At 40.3% G+C, this 21,134-nt stretch overlaps 1 protein-coding gene across 2 annotated transcripts in view; it reads left to right on the plus strand.

Annotated features, from left to right (window-relative positions):
- Positions 1–21,134, plus strand: part of PLEKHB2 (pleckstrin homology domain containing B2) — a 59,972-nt gene that overhangs the window by 3,997 nt on the left and 34,841 nt on the right. Inside the window, exon 2 of one of the 2 annotated variants that reach the window (XM_088458206.1) lies at positions 509–651. The exons of the other annotated variant lie outside the window; for it this stretch is intronic. Coding sequence (XP_088314332.1) covers positions 510–651 — 142 coding nt within the window. The 5' untranslated portion in view covers position 509. The remainder of the gene's footprint in view (positions 1–508; positions 652–21,134) is intronic. 2 annotated transcript variants of the gene reach the window in all.

Raw genomic sequence — 21,134 nt, forward strand, 5'->3', positions numbered from 1 at the left:
AGAAACATAAAAAACAAGCATATAGCAATTAAGGCCAAAAATTCTATACATAAAAGTCAGATGTTCCAATGGCAACATATAGTCCACTTAATGTGCTCCGTAGGAAAAAATCTACATCATAATAATTGACGGAAAGGATTCCAATATTAATGGTCACTCAAAAGCAACAATGTGTCTGACAAACTGGCATAAATCTCAACCTCCCCGATGTAAGCTCAGCTCACCACCTGCACAGATATCAATCCCCGGACAGAGTAGCAGTGGTGGGGGAAATCCTCAGTGTATTACGCTCCCCGTTTGGTGGAATAAGACAACCACCGAAGGTGATGGTGGAGCAGCGTCTAGCGGGAGCAACACTTTGGTAGCCGGAATAAGTGGAGGGAGAAAGCCACTCACGCTGGAGTCAGAAATCCATATTATGATCCGTATGTATATATATATATATATATATATATATATACATGTGTGTATACGTTTGGCGAAGCTGTCCCTTTAAATTTCTTTGCAGGATGGTGTGTGCACTCCTAGGAGAGCCGCGGCCACCTGCACTTCCAGCCGGCATGAGGGGGAACCAGAGCGGACGTCACGGCAGCAGGCGCTGGGGACTCCCCGCCTGCTGCCCGCCGCAGATTCCAGTGCTGCCGGACCTCGGTAAGTGGTAGCCGGTGTCCGGCGCACTGTGACACTGAGGACACTTCAATGTGACATAATATGTACTGGGGACACTATGGCATAATGTAAATTGGGGGCACTATGTGGCATAATGTGTACTGGCAACATTACAATGTGGCATATTGTGAACTAGGGCACTACTATGGAACATTAAATAAGCTAGGGAACTACTATGGAACATTAAATAAGCTAGGGCACTACTATGGAATATTTAATGAACTAGTGCACTACTATGGCAATAGAAATGAACTAGGGCACTACTATGGGACATCAAAATGAACTAGTGCACTACTATGGGACATCAAAATGAACTAGGGCACTACTATGGGGCATAAAATGAACTACGGTACTATGGGTCATTAAATAAACTAGGGCACTGCTATGGGGCATAACATTAACTGGAATACTATTATTGCTATTTGAAACCCCGACTTCCTTCAGGAGTTAAAAATGGGGGTACCAATAGTGATCCCCCATGTCTACACATCTCTAGGGGGGTCCCTAGCATATTTCCCGAAAATTCCCATTGTGTTGTACCTGTAAAAAAAAGAAGTAAAAATTTTAAAAAAAATTGACATAAGGTCCCCCCCAAAAGCCAAACCAGCCCCAGGCTTGCCAGCCAGTGGTGGTTTCTAAAAATATGGGGAACAAAAAGTGTAGGGTTCCACCATATTTTAGATACCAACCCAAGGCTGCAGGGACCAGTTCTGGTTTTAAATATAGGGTTAAAAAAACGTGGGAACTGTCAGTAGCCGGAGCCAATCAGCGGCCGCTCTACAGTCAGCGCGGCCGCTGATTGGCTCTCGGGACTGCCAGCTTCGTGTATGTTTCGTCAGCTGGCATTCGGGAGCTATGAGTATGTGTGGCAAAACACATTCTGATAGCTGTTGCGTGGGTCGTGTATACTCGTTTTTTTGTTTTGCCAAGTACCTGGATTACAGCAAAGACCAGCGCCAGGATATAGGTGAGTATGATTTTTTCTTTGCAGAGCCATGTATTAAGGATATCCTACTGGACAAGGGGACAGATACATCTGGTATAGGTAAGTATGTGTGAATGGGTAGGTGTGTGTAATAAAGTTATACTGTTATACTGTCACGGTGTGTGTGTTTTGTCTTTTTTTAACTATTTATTTTACAGTGAAGTTACAGGTGCCGCATGTCTGCTGGCACTTGTTGTTCCACAAGTGCAAAATGGCAGGCATGCTGGCACTTGTAGTTCCACTGTAAAGTACAATAGTGTTACATTATTTGGCCCCCCTATTACCCCCATACCCACCACTCCAGGGGTATGGGGATGAGCCCCAGGCTTCAGCGTAAGCCTGTGGTGCTCGGGAGAGGGGGGACTCCCCCGAGATCACCAGCTTGCGCTGACCGACTTGGGGTGTAATGCTTTGGACCTGGAGCCCCGGTGATTGGGTCTGGTGCTGATCTTAAATATGGGGGATCACCACGTTTTTTTTTACCCCTATTTTTGAAACCAGAACTGGTCCCTGGAGCCTTGGGTTGGTTTCTAAAATACGGTGGAGCCCTACACTTTCTGTTCCCCATATTTTTAGAAACCACCACTGGCTGGAATGCCTGGGGCTGGTTTGGCTTTTGGGGGCGGACCTTATGTCATTTTTTTTGTACACTTTTACCCCGTTTTTTTACAGGTTAAACAGAATGGGAATTTTCGGGAAATATTCTAGGGACCTCCCTAAAGAAGTGTAGACATAGGGGAGGACAGAGGATGCCCCCATTTTTAACTTCTGAAGGAAGTCAGGGTTTCTAATAGCTGCGGCAGGTGCATAAATGCGGCTTTGAATAAGGTGATGCAGAAGAGCATTTAGAAGTTTTTTTTAGGGCAAAACAACTATGCCCATCTAATTTCGGTACTTGAAAATGGGGTTCAGCATATTTTAAAGTTGCTAAAGTTACTTAAAAAAATGTAAAAAACCCACCTGCCGCAAACACCTGCAATCAAAAAAACACTTGGTGCATACTTGGGGACCCCCCAGAGTCAAGTTCGCTATTTTTTAAGTTTGTACCCCAACTTTTTTTTGCCCCCTTTTTCAAAGTAAATTTTTGGGGTGTCCTTAATTTTTTTATTTTTTTTACATAGATTACCTTTGGGGGACTGTCTGAAGGCTGCACGGGGGTTCCCGAAATGTTGCACCCCAAAACCCCAATTCTGCACTTTTTAACGCCTGCCATTCATAGCCGATACTTTACCGCCTATTACATTGCTTTGATCTTTCAAATTGAATACGGGGTAAAACTACAACAGGTGATAATGACGTCATCGGAGGTAAATTACTGCAAATCCGGACTTAACGCCTCAAATTCAATATGGCCCATAGTAACCCATTATATCCATTAGAATGGTACACCTGTGGACAAAACTTCCACATTTTACCAGGTTGTTAAACTGAAACATTTTCTCAATGCATCCTTTATAACATCTGAAAATGTGGGGACATATGGGAGCCAAACATCAAAAAACATTCCTGTAATTTTTTCTTTATGTAAAGAAGTTTCGGTCCAATCCATAAAGAATAAGAAAGAAAATTTGGTATGAAATAAGTGTATAGGGATAGGTTCTGAGATCCAATGTGACAGGATAGTTTTTTTTTGCAGCAGCTGCCAATTTAATAAGTAGAACGCGATTACCTATTGTTAATCTACCTTCCATATAGGTTGGATATATGTACCAAAAAGCCCATTCCCTAGTAATCGTAAACTCTATTTCCAAAATAGTATTAATATAAGTTTGGAGAGATTTCCAAAATGACTGGACTTGAGAACAAGACCACAAACAGTGCATAATATCTACATCGGGGGTTCCACATTTGTAACAGTTTGAATCTTGCGCTTTCCCTATAACAAATATTAGTTTTGGGGTAAAATATGCCCTATGAAGTATTTTTATCTGCATTTCCATATATGATGTTGAAACTAAAAGTTTATTGAGCCTCATATAGGCTTCTAGCATGTTTGTCATGGTAAGATCAGGGAACACCTCCTCCCATTTGAACAAACCTACTGAACCAGTTTCCAAATCAAGCTTAGGGCGGAAATGTGTATATATATATGGTGCAAGTAGTGAGGGGGTCTTTAGGCTTATAAAATAATATCCTATCAAGCAAACATAGCTGATCTAACTTAAAATTTTGACTCCTTAAGGAAGTTTGCGCATAGCTGACAGCTTGTAAATATTGAAATAATGGAATAGAAAGGGAGGGAAATCTATCTTGTAGTTGCGATCTAGAAATTGGAGTTAAATCTTCCATATTCAAAAATTGATAAACATAACACAGTCCAGCAGCGTGCCATGTTTTAAAAATAGGTGAATTCTGGCCAGGTGGAAAGCATGGGTTCTCCCATAATGGCAGAAAAATAGAGTTAGTTTTGGACACTTTTACACTAGACCTAGTTAATCGCCATACACGTGGAATACAGCAAAATATTATCTTTAAGTGAAGCAGGGATAGATGTTTGAGGAGTGTGTAATATCGATTCCTGCCTCTCTATACCTTCTAAAATTGTTGCTATTTAGCGTTATGAGTCGCACAAGAAATAAATGCTTTCAGACTTTGAGTGTAGTTCCAAAGCACAAAAAGTTATTATTCAATACAAAAACAGATGGTTACACGCTGTGATCTAAATACAATTAGCGCAAATAAATCATACAGACCCAAGGTACAGTTGTTACATATGCACGCGCTCTGGACCCAGATACCGGCATCAAAGTAGAAACCTCCGTCAACAGCAAAGCAAGAAGACTGGCATCCAGGTTTAGAGAGCCCACATATATACTCTTACAGGGATAGGCAATACAATAGAACAGATTGGCATGATTCCATTGGTTCTTCTTCCTGGTTCTTCTGTTACAGTATAGTTCATAGGTCAGTTCGTATGGACACAATCCAGCCTCCAACAGCCCTTTGTGTCCTTTTTCCCGCTACATAATAAATCTAAGCAGGTTACATTACAGGGTACATTTTAATGTTTAACTCTCTATGGTCCATAGTTTGCAGACACATGTTGCGATCTTCTCACCGATGGTACCGGAAATCTGCAAAGACACAGTGGATCAGTACAACACCATATCAAATTACATTTATTTCACAGCATTAATAATACTGAATAAACCTTGAATATTACACTTTAATGCTAGGGAACCATTTTTATGTAAGTGTGCAGTGTGTAATTATTGGGGAATTGAGAAAAGACGCTAGTTAGCATTGTGCGACTACGTGTTTGTGGAGTACACCATTGTACGTGTTTTGCAGGGTTGATCATTTTATATGTTTTAGTGACTGTCTGTATTTATGTGGTGAGGACTTTTAACTTCTTTCTATTGCGTGGGAATCGCACAACGCTAAATAATAGCATCACCGTATGGGCGTAATGGGCGAGATTCACTAAAATGGCACTGGGTGGCCAGTCGCAAAATAGCGTCTCATTGCCATTCACAATATGGCGTTGTGCAGATTTAATTTTAAACTGATCCTGTGTCAGCCAATTATCCGGCTTCGACAGTAATAGGGAAACCAGATTCCAGTCAGGAGTAAAATATTGTTCAATATGTCGCTGCATGTAAACGTCAGAGCCTCCGATCCAATCCATTGCCACTCTGTAGTTTGCGGCCAAGACATAATTTGTTGTAGCTTAAATAGGGATATCCTTGGACGCTTACCTGCCCATATAAATTTTGTCAGTGCTTTATTCAAAATTGCCAGAAATCTTTTAGGCGGAATCATTGGAAGCATCTGCGCAAAATAAAGGAATCTGTGGAAACATATCATCTTATATAGGTGACATCTGCCCAGATATGATAAAGGAAGATGGGACCATCTATTAAAATCCGAGATGGTCTTTGACAGGAGAGGGAGATAATTAATATCACATAGATTAGCAGGATGAGTTGGAATTTTAATACCCAGATAGGTGATGCCAACTTCAGTAGCCCATTTAAATGGAAATGAATCCTGCCAACCCAATTTGGCCTCAGGAAAAAAGGGTAGGGCCACAGTTTTGGTGTAATTAATTTTGAATCCCGATATGAGTTCAAAAGCTTCAAATAAATCTAGCCTGTAAGGCATTGCTAGTTTTGGGTTAGCTAAATATAACAACAAATCATCCGCAAATGCAGAACATTTTATTTCTGTTTGCGCCAACAGAGCCTGATAAGGGGATCCAGTGCCAAATTAAAGATCCAGTGCCAAATTAAATAAAAGCAGGGATAGTGGACAACCTTGTCTCGTGCAACGAAAAAGATTAAACGATCTTGTGTTTAGGGCATTTACGGACAGAAAAGCTGTTGGCATGTGGTAAAAAGTATTAAAAATATGAGTAAATTCCGAACCGAATCCCTGGTATGAAAAAATTCTGTTTAAATGTGCCCATGACACTTGGTCAAAAGGGAATTTACAAAGTGTGGGAGCGCTAAATGATTTGTAACTGCAGCACATAAATTATATAGATATCAATATGAATAAATACACATTTAATAACCCAGAAGCATAAAAAACAGGTAAGTACAATGATTATAAAGAACAAATGAAAATAAAAGTAGTTAAAAAATAGATCTGAGTCTTAGAAAAAGATGTTATATGGAGTCTTATAAAATCTTATAACAAAAATGAAAAATAGTCCATGAGATTAGAAAGTGAAAAAAGGATATAGGATGAATCCTCAAATCCACAGTTAGTAGGAAAAGTATGAATGTCACACTCTTGTATACAGCAATATAATGGATAGTGCTGGCTTACCCGCTGAATCCACGATGTAGCTTCAGTGCCTGATAGCGGAATGGTTGTAAGGGGTATATCCACTTATAAATCCCGGCTGGGAAAAAGTATTGAAGGTGCACTGACAGGTCGGCTGTCAATATTGGTGTCAGTGTGGTTCTGATGGTGAAGCGGCTGTGGAACTCACCCACTACTTCTGAATATGCAGTGTCTCTCTCAGAAGCAGTGTCCGCCGGATATAATCTGGCAGGGGGCTTGATTGTAAGGGACCGTATTTGATCAGCGTTGCCGTACCTGGATGCTGCGTGTGAGAGCCGCCTCCGGCTTAAAGTATTGAAGGTGCACTGACAGGCCTGCTATCAATATTGGTGTCAGTGTGGTTCTGACGGTGAAGCGGCTGTGGAACTTGCCCACTACTTCTGAATATGCAGTGTCTCTCTCAGAAACAGTGTCCGCCGGATGTAATCTGGCAGGGGGCTTGATTGTAAGGGACCGTATTTGATCACCGTTGCCGTACCTGGATGCTGCGTGTGAGAGCCGCCACCGGAGACGGCCTCTCAGTCAGCTGAGTGCAGTGAAATAGTGAAGCTCAAATGAGTCTTGTTCTTAGAAATATGAATGGGAACATCTAACGCGTTTCTCGGCTCTAATGACTGGCCGTTTCTTCAGAGGTTGAAGTTCCCATTGTCTGTAGTTGGTTTTATAGTTGAAGGTAGTGATAATTAGTTACAGGTGTTATCCTTATTAGTTCAATTTAAAGTGGTAAAATGTGGTGGTTAATTGTTGGGAAAAAAATCCTCCATTTATATGCTTTTATAGGACTCGATATTAAACTTAGCAGAATTAAAAACGGTGCTTATAATAATATGTATATGAACACATATATCACTATGTCTACATAACTACATAGAAATTAATAAAGCAGGAATACACAGAATTGATTAAAAATAAATACATGTATAAAGGAATCTATAAGCATGTGCCTACATATGTATTAGAATTCGAATAATTCAAGATGCACATATCAATCTCTAAATCTAAAACATATTAATAATGATAATATATTAGTAATGCAATTGATGATAATAATAAAAAGATAAATAAATCAGGGTGAAAAAAATACATAAAAATAAATATGGTTGACAGAAGATAAATAAATTACATCAAATAATAATAAAAAGGACCAAGAAAAAAGGGGGGGAAAAATATATAGAATCGGAATGTGGGCATGTGTGAATGGGTGAAAAAGTCAGGTGTGTGCAGTGAAAACAAAATAAATAATAATGAAAAACTGTTGGACACATAATGTTCTGAAGAAACCATTAGCACATATACATACGTATATGTGCATAGGAACACATCGGACACTAATGGAGTATGTACAAAATGATAAGGGAAGAAAGGGGGGGGGAAAGGGGGGGAAAAAAAAGGAATAGAGGGACTAAATGCTGAAACGAACCTGTCAAGGAAGGTAATGGACGGATTTATTAAATGTACACGTGTGCATTGTTAGGCGGGCAACCCCAGAAAGGTGAGATGTATTTAGACTCAAAATGCTGGAGACGACAGCGGCCCAACACACACGGGTATTTGTAAAATATATATATACATATACATATATATATAAATATATATGTGGGCAGAACATACAAGAATGCATGCTGTATCCACATGGTAGATCGTGATAAATCATCATGAATTACAAAGATATGGATTTAATTATAGGGAGACCCAATAACTCATTCAGAGAGGCTGAGACCAAAAAAAAATATATATATTACATTGTATTTTAATAAAAATAGATTTGAGAGCAATATAAAGAATATGGAAATAAACACAATAGTGAAGGTGAAAGTGAATGAGTGAAATGTAAAGAACATGAGCGATGCAGCATCAGCCAGCCCCCACATTGAGATATATTTAAACTCAAAATGTAAGTTCTGACCAATGGTGAATCGCATATATATCAGGAGTGTGAGAAGGGAGTTTGCAATAGGTCTACATGCTGGGACAGTACGCCTGTGGAATTGGTGGAAGGCCCACCCCTAGGGACCTAGGATCTGGGGTTCCATAACCACATCGGTGTCAACAGTTATTGAGTTCAATCGTGTCATTGAGACCTTTTGGTGAAAGAGTATCTAAATTGAAGATCCAAAAGGCTTCACGTTTACATAGAAGATTAAATCTATCTCCACCTCTTTTAGTGAGGTGAATTTTCTCCAAAGCTGTAATAGTAATATCTTGCATTTTGCCAGCTTGACAATTATACATATGTCGCGAAAGGCTATGTTGTTTAAAGCCTTTAATAATGTTTCTTCTATGCTCCAGAAATCTCAGGTGTAGACTACGTGTAGTCCTACCAACATATTGGATACCGCATTTGCATTGGATGACATAGATGACAAATTGTGATCTGCAATTCATAAAACTCTTAATATCAAATCCCATTTTGGTGCTGTTTGAAATGATTGTATGAGTACCATGAACCATATGTTGACAGGTTATACATTTGTCTCTTCCACATTTGAAGAAACCTTTGGGTTTTGGTGGTAACCAATTGCCAACAGAGGATATGGATGTGGATGTTATAGCTGTATCTGTAGGGAGAGTACTAGGAGCCAGTTTTTGTTTAAGAGTCTGAGCTTTTCTAAATGTAACAGTGCTCTTAGATGGAAGTAGAGAGCCAAGGTATCTATCGTGACGTATAATAGTCATATTGTTATTAAGAATTTTCTTAATATATGCTTGCTCTGTTGAACAGTTTCTTCTAAGGCGATGAAACTGTCCTTTCGCCTTAGAAGAAACTGTTCAACAGAGCAAGCATTTAAGTTACAGAGCCAAGATTTATATCAGACATTTGTTCAAAAAGGATACCCTACATCTATCCTAGATCAAGCTCTAAAAGAAGTCTATAAGACACCTAGATCGTCTATTCTTACCAAAAAAGTCAATAAAATCAATAAAGATATGCCATTTTATAGATCATTCACTTTTGTTACCCAATTTAATACAGCAGCACACGATATTAAGAAAATTCTTAATAACAATATGACTATTTTACGTCACGATAGATACCTTGGCTCTCTACTTTCATCTAAGAGCACTGTTACATTTAGAAAAGCTCAGACTCTTAAACAAAAACTGGCTCCTAGTACTCTCCCTACAGATACAGCTATAACATCCACATCCATATCCTCTGTTGGCAATTGGTTACCACCAAAACCCAAAGGTTTCTTCAAATGTGGAAGAGACAAATGTATAACCTGTCAACATATGGTTCATGGTACTCATACAATCATTTCAAACAGCACCAAAATGGGATTTGATATTAAGAGTTTTCTGAATTGCAGATCACAATTTGTCATCTATGTCATCCAATGCAAATGCGGTATCCAATATGTTGGTAGGACTACACGTAGTCTACACCTGAGATTTCTGGAGCATAGAAGAAACATTATTAAAGGCTTTAAACAACATATCCTTTCGCGACATATGTATAATTGTCAAGCTGGCAAAATGCAAGATATTACTATTACAGCTTTGGAGAAAATTCACCTCACTAAAAGAGGTGGAGATAGATTTAATCTTCTATGTAAATGTGAAGCCTTTTGGATCTTCAATTTAGATACTCTTTCACCGAAAGGTCTCAATGACACGATTGAACTCAATAACTGTTGACACAAATGTGGTTATGGAACCCCAGATCCTAGGTCCCTAGGGGTGGGCCTTCCACCAATTCCACAGGCGTACTGTCCCAGCATGTTGACCTATTGCAAACTCCCTTCTCACACTCCTGATATATATGCGATTCACCATTGGTCAGAACTTACATTTTGAGTTTAAATATATCTCAATGTGGGGGCTGGCTGATGCTGCATCGCTCATGTTTTTTACATTTCACTCATTCACTTTCACCTTCACTATTGTGTTTATTTCCATATTCTTTATATTGCTCTCAAATCTATTTTTATTAAAATACAATGTAATATATATATATTTTTTTGGTTTCAGCCTCTCTGAATGAGTTATTGGGTCTCCCTATAATTAAATCCATATCTTTGTAATTCATGATGATTTATCACGATCTACCATGTGGACACAGCATGCATTCTTGTATGTTCTGCCCACATATATATTTATATATATATATGTATATGTATTTTTTACAAATACCCGTGTGTGTTGGGCCGCTGTCGTCTCCAGCATTTTGAGTCTAAATACATCTCACCTTTCTGGGGTTGCCCGCCTAAGAATGCACACGTGTACATTTAATAAATCCGTCCATTACCTTCCTTGACAGGTTCGTTTCAGCATTTAGTACCTCTATTCCTTTTTTTTCCCCCCTTTCCCCCGCCCTTTCTTCCCTTATCATTTTGTACATACTCCATTAGTGTCCGATGTGTTCCTATGCACATATACGTATGTATATGTGCTAATGGTTTCTTCCGAACATTATGTGTCCAACAGTTTTTCATTATTATTTATTTTGTTTTCACTGCACACAACTGACTTTTTCACCCATTCACACATGCCCACATTCCGATTCTATATATTTTTTCCCCCTTTTTTTCTTGGTCCTTTTTATTATTAATTGATGTAATTTATTTATCTTCTGTCAACCATATTTATTTTTATGTATTTTTTTCACCCTTATTTATTTATCTTTTTATTATTATCATCAATTGCATTACTAATATATTATCATTATTAATATGTTTTAGATTTAGAGATTGATATGTGCATCTTGAATTATTCGAATTCTAATACATATGTAGGCACATGCTTATAGATTCCTTTATACATGTATTTATTTTTAATCAATTCTGTGTATTCCTGCTTTATTAATTTCTATGTAGTTATGTAGACATAGTGATATATGTGTTCATATACATATTATTATGAGCACCGTTTTTAATTCTGCTAAGTTTAATATCGAGTCCTATAAAAGCATATAAATGGAGGATTTTTTTCCCAACAATTAACCACCACATTTTACCACTTTAAATTGAACTAATGAGGATAACACCTGTAACTAATTATCACTACCTTCAACTATAAAACCAACTACAGACAATGGGAACTTCAACCTCTGAAGAAACGGCCAGTCTTTAGAGCCGAGATACGCGTTAGATGTTCCCATTCATATTTCTAAGAACAAGACTCATTTGAGCTTCACTATTTCACTGCACTCAGCTGACTGAGAGGCCGTCTCCGGAGGCGGCTCTCACACGCAGCATCCAGGTACGGCTACGCTGATCATATACGGTCCCTTACAATCAAGCCCCCTGCCAGATTATATCTGGCGGACACTGCTTCTGAGAGAGACACTGCTTTTTCAGAAGTAGTGGGTGAGTTCCACAGCCGCTCCACCATCAGAACCACACTGACACCAATATTGACAGCCGACCTGTCAGTGCACCTTCAGTACTTTTTCCCGGCCGGGATTTATAAGTGGATATACCCCTTACAACCATTCCGCTATCAGGCACTGAAGCTACATCGTGGATTCAGCGGGTAAGCCAGCACTATCCATTATATTGATGTATACAAGAGTGTGACATTCATACTTTTCCTACTAACTGTGAAGACGCTTTGAGGATTCATCCTATATTCTTTTTTCACTTTCTAATCTCATGGACTATTTTTCATTTTTGTTATAAGATTTTATAAGACTCCATATAACATTTTTTTCTAAGACTCAGATCTATTTTTTAACTACTTTTATTTTCATTTGTTCTTTATAATCATTGTACTTACCTATTTTTTATGCTTCTGGGTTATTAAATGTGTATTTATTCATACTGATTTCTATATAATTTATGTGCTGCAGTTACAAATCATTTAGCGCTCCCACAATTTGTAAATTCCCTATGTTAGCTTTTCTGGGGTTTGCCTACCCCACAGTGGTGAGCTGCATTCAGATTTGTATTTTCTAGTCACCTCTGGCCTGATTTCATTACATGTGACTCGGTCAAAAGCTTTATCTGCGTCACAGCTGACAACTATACTATCTTTTTCCTGAACCTGTTGAGTTTTAATCATAACTGCCAGGAGTGTTCTTATATTATGTGCTGAATGACGATTCTTAAGAAAACCGGTTTGAGCGGGGTGGAGAATGTTAGGTAATATCAACTGTAGTCTTATTGATAATAATTTTGTAAATAATTTCATATCCTGATTCAGAAGAGAAATCGGCCTGTATGAGGTAACTAGCGTAGGGTCCTCATCTGGTTTTGGTAATAAGATGACCCGGGCGTATTAAAATCCTTTGGGGCTGGCTTACCTTGTAAAATAGAGTTAAACAGATTAAAAAGATAAGGGACAAGATGTGGGGATAGTAATTTATAATAGGCCGCTGACAAATCGCATGGACCTGGCGTTTTATCTGTAGGCAAACCTTTTATAAGTGCCATAAATTCTAAGTCAGTAATTGGGGCCATTAAAATGTTTCTGTCTTCCTCCGTAAGGGTTGGAAGATCAGCCTTATATAAAAATTCCATACCTTGTGCGGGGTGATCAGGAGATTCCAAATAGAAAGATTAAAAGTTCCTAAGGAAAGCTGCACTAAACTTGTTTGGAGTGGAACCTAATGAACCCGAATCTAATTGAATGGATGAAATATGCTTAGGTGCAGTTGCAGATTTCACCAAATGCGCCAATAATTTACCCGGGCGATTACCCCAACAAAAGTATCTATTATTACGATAAGTGATATTCATTCGAGCTTGTTCTTCACAAAGAGAATCGTAAACAGTTTTAGCATCTCTATAAGATATTAGCTTCTGTTGGGTTTGATAGTAGAACAGAATACTTATGGCCATCCAAGGCTAGATGACATAGGCCATGAAGTGGGAATGCACCTTACTCAAGCGCAGTGGAGAATAATTTCCGTGGTGTGCAAGGTTCTCAAACCCTTTGAACTTGCCACATGTGAAGTTAGTTCAGACACTGCCAGCTTGAGTCAGGTCATTCCCCTCATCAGACTTTTGCAAAAACAGCTGGAGAAACTGAAGGAGGAGCTGAAACGGAGCGATTCCACTAAGTATGTTGGACTTGTGGATCAAGCCCTTGATTAACTTCGCCAGGATCCAAAGGTCGTCAATCTCTTGATCAGATCACTATATTTAGGCGACCATACTTGATCCTAGGTTTGAGTCATACATTGTGTCTTTTTCTCCAATGGACATAAGCCTGAACATGCAAAGAGCTGTTGGTGAAAATATTGGCAGCTCAAGTGGCACGTGACACGGCATCATCACCTTCAGTTTCTGAGGCTGCCAGGAAAAAAAAACATTTTAGTAAGAGACCCACTGCTGGTGGTGATGCAGATCATTCAGCAAAACTTGATGATGACATCTGGTTGGGTCTGAAAGAACTGCCTACAATTACTGACATGTCTACCATGACTTCCTCTGATACGGTCACCATTCAGAGTCTTTTCTACCTTCTGAAGAAACCGCTACCCTTAAACAGCAGAGAAAAGCGTAAAGGATTTAGGGATATCTCCACCTGTTTGCAGCTGCTTTGTAAGGACTTTGGGTCTCATTCAGACCCGGTCGTTAGATGCAAGCAGTCGCTCTGATTGAGGGCGGCCGCTTGCGTCTTGAAGTGCGGCCTCCTGGTCGCTAGCTAAGCTGTAGGTTACCACCCACAGCTTAGCAACCGACCAGGGTGATTGCAACGAGACCCTAAGGTTGGGTCTCGGCACTCGCAAGCCCCAGGGTGCTTCCTGCTCTGATCGAGCAGGAAGCTCTCCACTGACATCATTGCTGATGTCAGTGGTGCTGCCCCCAAATGGCAAGCTTTCTGTCGGGAACGCCTCTGTTTGGCCCCGGCCCTTCTTCCAAACAGGGTGAGCTGTCAATCAACATCGGTCTCGCGCATGCGCACGTAGGAGCCGGCTCCGACGTGCGCATGCCCAGTGGGCAAACATCGACCAGGTTGTGAGTGCTCAGCGCTTGCGACTGGGTCTGAATGAGGCCATTTGTACCTGCCGAATTGTCTACCAGCCGGAGGATTCCGATTGCCTAGCACATTTCCAAACCAGCTGGAAGTCTCTTCTACTTTGTGCTCCCCCCTTTCTTCACTGAAGTGATGGCACTGTGTGCTATCGGCTGCCCGCTACAAAAGACCTAAGCCTAAGTACTGGGAGTGGTAAGAACTTGCTGAAAGAGATATATTACTCTTGGAACTGAGAATTCTATTCTTACACTGCTTAACCGGGAGGGCTAATAATATGATCTGTGGGATGCACTAAAGAAGGGAGTCTGAAGATAAGATAGAAATACCTGGCAAGAGGGACGTGGTCTGACTGCAGAGCTGATCAGCAGCACTTGGGAAGAGCTCCAAGAAAAAACCTGGATAGACCCCTTTTTTCTATATAAGAGGGGCGCACACAACCTCTTAAACTGCAGCGTGTGACCTGCTGTATCCTGTGAGCGCCGACAGGAAATTTCTCTGACCCCAGTGAGCGGCTCCTGGACTCCGGAATATCTGCGGCCTACACCCCGCCAAAAGCCGCGGCCTCGATTGCGGGTGATACCCGTTGCTGCCAGCGGACCATCGCGGCACTCACAGCGACGTCGCAGACAATACCGCGCCATTGCGGACCCCACAGGTACCTCTCCTACCCTCCCAACAAACCCCGGAGAGCCCCGGGATGTCGCCGCTGCCCGCCGCATCTAATTAGGTGAGCGCGGTGGGGAGAGTGCGGTGAAGCAAGCCGCTGATCTTAATCACTTCCGCTTACCTGCAGCCGCTGTGGTGTGTGCCGGTACCCTTCTCTTCCCCACTGATTGCCCTGGGGACCTGATTTACTCCAGCTTTACATCCCACACACTAGAGGGATAGGGGAGGGGCACTATCGATAACACACAGCCTCTCACTGTGTCCAAGGCCCTGACTGGACTCCCCTATGTCTGGCTGGATGGTCTATTGACCCGCTACTATAAAAAACGTATAGACAAATACTTGTGAGAAAACTATAAGTACTCACAAAGTATGCATTCCTGCTACATCACTACATCACCTTACATCACTGAATACTTGGTGTGGGGCTCCCTCCTGTGGACACTAGTGAAACTACAAATAACAAACTCCAAACATAAAATACTGATCACTTCTTATCTGCTACATAAGCACCAGGAGCCCTCCGTAGAATATTAATACGATCGTTCGTTAGATCTGTGGTGACGTTGGGAGATTCCTGTTTGCAATACATTTTGCATGGAGACACGTAGTAGAGAAACACCAGTTTGGATTTTCCCCCAACAAACCGAGACATAGCAGCTAAAAAGGCTCTGAAAATTCTTTAAACAACAAATACAAGAGGACCTCCAGTGGCGGCTCAGATCGACTGGCTGCTTTTAAATAAGAGCTCCCTGCAGGGCACCTGAGTCAAAACCGCTATCGGCCACGAATACCATTACTTGGCTCTCTCGAATCAACAAAAGCCCCCAGGACACTGCCAGGAAAGAGTGGCTATAGCCCCGGCTCCCTGTGCAACATACCACTGGAGTCTATCTGCACATAAGAGCAGCGTCGCTCATAGCCGCAACTTTGAGTTTGTGGCTGAGCATCTACTTCCACATCAGCCCCTGGTTCTAAATTACTATAAGAAAAAAGAAAACATTTTTTTTTTTTGTAATAAATCTGAACAGTTACTTAAGCTCTCAGTGATTACGCACACCATTATAGGTGCAGTTGTTCCATTAAACCCCAGATAAAGAGATCAATCTCATCCTATCATGGAGAAGTTTGTAAAGACCCAGAGAGGCCCCAGAGGTTCTCAAGTAACAAAAAACAAGGATAAAGCAATAAAGCAATAAACAATCTCGGGACCCTCTTCCTCTCCGACCTCCCCGTCTCCGTCTCCTGAGGATCCTCTAGACAATCTGTTTGATTCAACTAAATACAGTACGGTTTCCGTTCAAAAAGCTAAAGAAATAGCTGACATAATTTCACCTTTACTAGACCAAAAATTAGCCCCACTGACGGAAGCTATAAATTCAGCTGTTACCCAACTATCGCAACAGTCACTGAGGCTGACGGAAGTGGAGGAAAGAGTGTCGGTGCTAGAGGATGAGTTACATGAGACCAAAAAATGGTACAAACCCATGAATCTACCATAACGGCAATGCAAGATAAAATAGAGGACCTGGAGAATAGAAGTAGACGTAACAACCTCAGACTAATCAGACTTCCTGAATCGATCAAGCCAAGGGAACTCCTGTCGCTTGTCTCCTCATGGCTACCTACTGCTTTAGGTCTTGAGACATCGACGAATCCCATCCTGGTTGAGAGAGCACACAGAATTGGTCCACTCCGACAAGAATCACAACAGCGCCCAAGACCGGTAATCTTCAAGATCCTGAATTATGCTGACAAAATGCGAATTATGGAGGCATATCGCAAAAATAATTCTCTAACCTTTGAGGGCCACAAGTTGCTCCTATTTCAGGACTTTCGTTCCAAGTCTCATCTCAACGTCAAGAAGTTTCTCCTATCTGCAAGGAACTATTTAACAAGGGAATACGCTTCGCACTGATGTACCCAGCAAAACTACGTATAATGCACGAGGGCAAACCGGTTTAATTTGATTCACCTAAACCTGCTCAGAACTTTCTGAAATATCCGGATACTAGTTCTGCTTCGCCTCGCCCAATCCGAAATGACAACGACTGATCCACGAAGGAGAAATGTTTCTGATAAGTATTTTTGATATCAATATGTTGAGGAAAATGTATTTTCTATTATTCCATGTGATGTTTATATTGTGCACTACTTCTAATGTTTTGGGGAGTAATGCACCATTTGGTTCTGATTTATTATCTCAGCTTTACTACACGTATTATATTCGATACCTTTTAGAGTTGTTTTACTGGAATCATTGCTTATGTTTATTTCATAGTAATTATGAGCAACTATTTTGGTTGCTCTCCTGGGTTCTTAAAATTAAAAATGTTGTTAGGATTTTATGGATAATTGCTATTAATTGCTACCAAAATGCAGTTTTTGTTTCTAACTTGCGCACCATAGTACATGGATTGAGTTACACGATCTTTCTCCCTTGTCCAGCTCGCTGGGACCAGACGGGAGAAATCGATAGGTATATAAACGAATACTTGTTGCCTAAGACTGGTATTGGATGATGACTACTTCAAATTCAGGGGAGCCATTAGTTAAGAGTACATTGAAATTCCTTACATGGAATGTTGAAGGGCTAAATACCCCTATAAAGAGGAAGAAAATATTGCGCCATTTAAAACATTTCTCCCCAGATGTTGCGTTCTTGCAGGAATCCCACTGGAAGCAAGGAGACTCAAACACTCTTACAGATAATTGGGTAAAGGAATTTAAAAGCGCATCTTTCGCTACTAAAACAAGAGGGTAATTATCTTGTTTAGTAAATTTATCACCTATGAGATATTAGATGAAAAAGCTGACCCAAATGGTAGATTTTTATTTTTGAAATTGCGGATAGAGGGAGACATGTTTACCTTTGCATGTGTTTATGCTCCTCCTGGCCCTAATGCATCTTTTTTTTCTGACATATACTCGAATTTACAGGTTTGGGCAGAAGGGACTCTAATTTTAGGGGGCGATCTTAATGTGACTATGGAACCAGCTGTAGATTATTCGAGTAACTCGGGGAGGGATGGGACTCGACAAGGTGCACCACCCACTCTATCGTTACTTATAGACACATTACACTTGATAGACCCTTGGCGCTATTTACATCCTGTATCCAGAGAATATACTTTCTTTTCCCATCCGCATAACTCGTTTTCTAGGTTGGACTACTGGTTGATTCCTGAAACTTTATTACATAGAGTGATAGACTCAGAGATAGCGGATATCCTGATATCTGACCATGCTCCAGTGTGGTTTTCTCTCCGTTTGCAATCCCCTACTCTTTCTTCTCATAATTGGCGTTTCCCAGATTATTTCTCCTTCACGGAAGACTTTAAACAGCAATTAATAAGTAATTTTCAAAGCTATATAAGTGATAATCAAAGTCATAAACAGGATATAAATTTTCTTTGGCAAGCCTCTAAACCAGTTATGAGGGGCCATGTGATAGCCTATGTCTTATACAGGAGAAAATCTTTTAAGCAAAGATTCCATCAGGCCAGTACTTCGGTAGCCACAGCTTATGCCAAAATGTTACAAGATCCCTCTGATTCTCATACTAAGGGATATAGGGATGCCAAGGCTTTATATGACCAGATATGTACTGAACAAGCCCAAACAAACCTCAATTATCAAAAAAACAAATACTTTCGTTGGGGAAATCGTCCTGGTAAGCTTTTAGCAAGAATGGTAAAATCTTACACATCTTCTAAGCCTATTTCTTTGGTCAATTTGACCCCCTCCGAGTCCACTAGGGTGCCTGATAAAATCGCAGAAGCATTTTTACAATATTATGAAACATTATACCAGGCACCTATGGATGACTCAGATAAAGGAATGAAGTTTTTAGAACAGGCAGGACTAACCAAACTTACACCATTAGATAGAGAGAGAGTCTTCTTTTACCCATAACAGAGCAGGAGATTACTTCTATTATAAAAGCGTTACCTACTGGTAAAACCCCGGGCCCTGACGGACTATCAGCGGCATACTATAAAATGCTTACACCACTGATCACACCCCATCTTTCAGCTTTATATAATTCAATACTTAGTGGAAATCCCGCACCACCTGCATTTAATACCGCACGCATTATAGTTATACCGAAACCCAATAAAGACCCTGCTTTAGTCGCCTCATATCGTCCAATTTCTCTGTTCAATCAAGACCTGAAATTATTTTCCAAGATTATGGCCCAGCGCTTACAATCCTTACTACCTAAATTATTGCATCCGGCTCAAACAGGCTTCATTAAAGGACGTCACTCTACTCACAATATACGCACAGTTTTAGCAGCAATGTATCAGTCACATACGGAGAAAAATAAAAGAAACATTGTGGTGAGTTGTGACGCTGACAAGGCATTCTATAGAGTGTCTTGGTCTCATTTAATACGCATATTTAAATATCAAGAGTTTGGTCCTGATTTTATTCATATATTTGAAACATTATATCAAGATCCGAAAGCCTTCTTGACAATAAATCTTTTAAATACCAGACCATTTTGCCTAACCCGAGGCACGAGACATGGCTGCCCACTATCGCCACTACTTTTTGATTTAGCCCTAGATCCTCTCTTGCGTCATTTTGAAAAGGCAAGAGGCTGGCGAGGCATCTTTTTGGCAAAACACGAAATCAAATTTTCGGTATTTGCCAATGACCTCTTATTATATTTTGCCAACCCTAAGGAAGCTATCCCACTATTCCTACAAATCTTGCAGGTGTTCGAGGAGATAGCGGGTTTTAAAATTAACTATGCTAAAACAGAGGCCTTGGCCTATTTTGGGGAGGCGAAGGCAGGCTGGGAAAATTCCTTTCCCTTCAAATGGGCAGATAAATACATTACTGTACTTACTTAGGGGTCAATATGCCTTTGCATCCTTCTCAACTATATGAGGTTAACTATACCCCACTATTGTTAAAAACACACAATGATTTCAATAAATGGGCCCATCTTCCATTATCCTACATAGGTAGATGTCACCTTTACAAAATGATCAGCTTCCCCAGATTCCTTTACATTCTCCAAATGTTGCCAATTATCCCAGACAAAAGAGACCTCAAACTTTGTAATCAGGCTCTCCAAAAATTTATATGGGCAGGAAAACGACCCAGAATTTCATTGTTTAAATTGCAACAACAGACACATTTAGGAGGGGTAAATTTGCCATGTCTCAGACAATATGCTATGGCTGCTAATTATCGAATAGCAATGGACTGGATTGGAGGTCATAACACTTATACCACATACTCTATGGAGCAGGCATTTATTCCCCACCACAACTTGATATCTCTTTTACATACCCATCCCCGTAATATACCTTCAGAAGCTAGAGAAAACATATTAATAAATACGACATGTATAGCATGGCGAGTTATTAGATCACAATCCCATTTATCCAAATTGTCCTCAATTTTTTTACCATTATGAAAAAATCCGTCTTTTTCACCTGGTAACTCTGCCCAATTTAAATGCTGGCACGCCAGTGGGGTTCGGTACATTTACCAGTTTAAACACGACCAAACACTTCAACCTCTCACTCGCTCACAAATGCAGGAGAAATTTCCTCTGGTCAATATCCCTTTATTTCCTTATTTACAGGCGATGAGTTATATCCAAAATATGCTACATGGATTTTTCGGAAGCCGATCTAAACTGGTGTCTAGATAGCGCACTACGCTGTAAACCAAAAGGACCATTTTCAACATATTTTATATACTCCTGTGCCCGGCCACTTATAAATTTAGAAACAAGTACTACAGGACTTGCGAAATGGAAGGTCTTCCCGCAAATCCCCATAGAGACTATTGCTCTTTCATGTTTTAAAATGAACAAACAATTGGGATCAGTATCTTATGCTGAAATGCATCTAAAAATATTACACAGAGCATACTACACCCCTAAATTGAAATTTATTATTGGTGATGCGTCTGACGCCAATTGTTATAAATGCTCAGCGCCTAACGCTGATATCGTACATTGCCTATGGGACTGTCCACAGGTACAAGTCTTCTGGGAGGAACTTAATAATTAAATTAAAGAAATTCTAAAAATTGATTTTGTGATTCTTAGAGAATGGGCTTTTTGGAATATTTC

This window comes from Taudactylus pleione, unplaced genomic scaffold, assembly GCF_031769625.1.
Source record: "Taudactylus pleione unplaced genomic scaffold, aTauple2 ptg000815l, whole genome shotgun sequence".
NCBI classification, from domain to species: Eukaryota; Metazoa; Chordata; class Amphibia; order Anura; family Myobatrachidae; genus Taudactylus; species Taudactylus pleione.